Source organism: Penaeus monodon, chromosome 15, assembly GCF_015228065.2.
Source record: "Penaeus monodon isolate SGIC_2016 chromosome 15, NSTDA_Pmon_1, whole genome shotgun sequence".
NCBI lineage: Eukaryota > Metazoa > Arthropoda > Malacostraca > Decapoda > Penaeidae > Penaeus > Penaeus monodon.
In genome coordinates, this window is record NC_051400.1 from 4,499,303 (window position 1) to 4,502,699 (window position 3,397).

The window sequence follows — 3,397 nt, forward strand, 5'->3', positions numbered from 1 at the left end:
ACTCCTCTTTTGCAGGATGGCTTCACCCCCCTGGCAGTGGCTTTGCAACAGGGACACGATAAGGTTGTGGCAGTTCTTTTGGAGAATGACACAAGAGGCAAGGTGCGTCTTCCTGCTCTACACATTGCTGCCAAGAAGGATGACACAAAGGCTGCAGCTCTTCTTCTTCATACAGACCACAACCCTGATGTAACCTCCAAGTCAGGATTTACACCTCTTCATATTGCAGCCCATTATGGCAACGAAAATATTGCGAATCTCCTCATTCAGCGCGGAGCTGATGTAAATTATGTTGCAAAGGTAAGTTGTTGTTTTACATTATTTTTATTGTTCATATTCCTCATTATAAAAAAAATGTTATATTATGCACTAGTTCTTTTTTCTTATCTAAAAGCATGTTTATTCTTTAAACAGCACCAGATTACGCCCCTCCATGTGGCATCGAAATGGGGTAAAGGAAATATGGTGTCACTGTTGATAGACAAGGGAGCTAATTATGAGGCCAAGACTCGGGATGGCCTCACACCCTTGCATTGTGCTGCAAGATCTGGTCATGACACTGTTGTTGATATGTTGCTAGAGAAAGGTGCTCCAATCACGAGCAAGACAAAGGTAAGCATTGTCAGTTCTTTTTAAGGTCCTTATAGAGCTTCATAATGTATAAAAGAAACTTTGATATCCACCTGTTTGCAATTGTAAAGTCATACTAACTCTTTGTATTGCAGAATGGGTTGGCTCCCCTCCACATGGCGTCGCAAGGTGATCATGTTGACGCAGCTCGTATCCTCCTCTACCACAAAGCACCTGTTGATGATGTCACTGTAGATTTCCTCACTGCTCTCCATGTGGCTGGTAAGATCACTGCAAATGCATTCCTTTTGCTTTTACCTGTAGTTTCTATAAGTACTACTAAGCAAGATTTGATATTATTAGTAATAGGATTCATAATTTATGTAAAAAAATTTCCTCCCTCCCTTAAACAGCTCACTGTGGGCATGTGCGAGTGGCAAAGCTGTTGCTGGACCGAAAGGCTGATCCTAATGCCCGAGCCCTCAATGGCTTTACTCCACTTCACATTGCTTGCAAGAAGAACCGCATCAAGGTGGTGGAACTGCTTCTTAAGCATGGTGCTAGCATTGAGGCAACCACAGAGGTTAGTAGCTGTAAAAAGTATGAATCTCTACTGTAAAAGAAATGTTTGAATTGGATAGCATTAGGTGAGGTAAATTTTCAGTATAAAGATTTTATAATGTTTACCAATAATAATGAATGTTTCATATTAACCAACTTTCTGGTAAGAAGAAGAGATTGTAAGTTTGAAAAGATTTTACTTATTTATTAACCTTCTTTCACAGTCGGGTTTGACTCCACTTCATGTAGCATCTTTCATGGGCTGCATGAACATTGTGATCTACCTGATTCAACATGGAGCCTCTGCAGATGTACCTACTGTTAGAGGAGAAACTCCTCTCCACCTTGCAGCAAGAGCTAACCAGACAGACATCATCCGCATTCTGCTTAGAAATGGTGCTCAGGTGGATGCTAGAGCGCGGGTAAATATTGAATATGCTGTGTTTTGTCTACAATCCCTAAGTCCACAAAGTTCCAAAAGTTTTGTATGGAAAATCAGAATGAGAGCATCATTTGCCAAACATAAGTACCCATATAACTAGGAACTTTTATTACTTAAACATTTATCCCTTGTAGGAACAACAAACCGCTTTGCACATCGCCTCCCGTCTGGGTAACAGTGACATTGTTGTACTATTACTCCAACATGGAGCTGCTGTTGATGCCACAACCAAGGACCATTACACTGCCCTGCACATTGCTGCCAAGGAGGGTCAGGAGGAGGTGGCTAGCGTACTCCTTGAGCATGGTGCCTCCTTGACCTCCACCACAAAGAAAGGTTTCACACCTCTTCATTTAGCAGCTAAATATGGTAATATGAAGGTAGCCCGCCTGTTGCTGCAAAAGGATGCCCCTGTTGATGCACAGGGGAAAAATGGTGTTACGCCTCTTCATGTGGCAGCACATTATGACCATCAGGTGAGTTTGAGGTACTTTTATTGTAGAACTCAACTATATTTCATGACTAGTTATCTTTATACTATGATTTTTTATTTAACTTTTCATGCATTAGCTGTAAAAGCCAGATCAAGTGTTATAGTTTCATTTGTCTGAATAACAATCCTTTTCAGAATGTTGCCCTACTACTGCTGGATAAGGGTGCATCTCCCCACGCCACAGCTAAGAATGGTTACACTCCTCTCCACATTGCTGCTCGCAAGAACCAGATGGACATTGCAACAACGCTGCTTGAATATGGTGCAAGTGCCAATGCTGAATCTAAGGCTGGATTCACACCTCTACATCTTAGCTCCCAGGTATTACCTCAAACTTACCACTTAACTGAGTTACCAGTGACTCCAATACCAATAGTTTTATTTGTAAAAAAGTATACATGTGTGATATACATTGGAAATCTTTAATTTTCTTTTCTTTTCAGGAGGGACATACAGATATGGCAACACTCTTAATTGAACACAATGCTGCACCAGGAGCCTGTGCAAAGAATGGACTAACTCCTTTGCATCTGTGCGCACAAGAGGATCGTGTCAATGTTGCCGCTATTTTGGTGAAGCATGGAGCCCAGGTAATTACTTCCTACCAAGATTAGATTGAAAGATACAAAAAAAATAAAGGTTTCTCTTGATGATTTCTTTTATAATGTTCTTTATTTTGATATGATATTAAAGAGCTTTTATTTTCTTCTGTTCAGATTGATCCAGCAACAAAGGCTGGTTATACACCACTGCATGTTGCCTGTCACTTTGGGCAAATGAATATGGTGCGCTTCTTGCTACAGCATGGTGCCAAGGTTGAGTCTTCAACACAACTTGGGTGAGTGGTTTACCTTTTAGTACTGTACATTTCAAGTTAATTGCTAGATATTGTAGCCTTTTCCTTTGAATGTAATTGAACATAAACAGTAGAGAAATAATCTACAGGTTAAACATCAGTTGTTCAGCATTCACTGGATTTGGATCTGAATTTAGGTGTTATTAGTTTGCATTATGGCTACTTGACTAGTTATGATTTAACCCTCATTTCTACATGGAAATTTAAATCATGTTATATGCATAAAAAAAAAAATTAATATAGATTGATATTTATAATATGAAATATACAATGCATCTTCAGGTAATATTTCAAAATATATATATATTTTTTATGCATTACTATTGAGAGTTGAAATAATTAGCTCAGAATGAGGAATGCAAATATCTTGTGGAAGTAATGAAAAGTCAATAGTTTTTTCATAGGCTTTTGAAGGAATTAGAAAAGTGTTAAGTGGTCTGTACCTGATAACGCGGTATCACAGGAGATATGGTGG

At 39.3% G+C, this 3,397-nt stretch overlaps 1 protein-coding gene across 1 annotated transcript in view; it reads left to right on the top strand.

Moving 5' to 3' along the window:
• Window positions 1-3,397, top strand: part of LOC119581700 (ankyrin-2-like) — a gene marked incomplete at its 5' end in the record, with an annotated part of 102,055 nt that overhangs the window by 2,833 nt on the left and 95,825 nt on the right. The window contains 9 exon segments of the mRNA XM_037929821.1: window positions 16-300; window positions 415-612; window positions 726-852; window positions 984-1,153; window positions 1,356-1,553; window positions 1,708-2,049; window positions 2,202-2,387; window positions 2,510-2,656; window positions 2,783-2,904. Of these exon segments, the coding sequence (XP_037785749.1) occupies window positions 16-300; window positions 415-612; window positions 726-852; window positions 984-1,153; window positions 1,356-1,553; window positions 1,708-2,049; window positions 2,202-2,387; window positions 2,510-2,656; window positions 2,783-2,904 (1,775 nt within the window).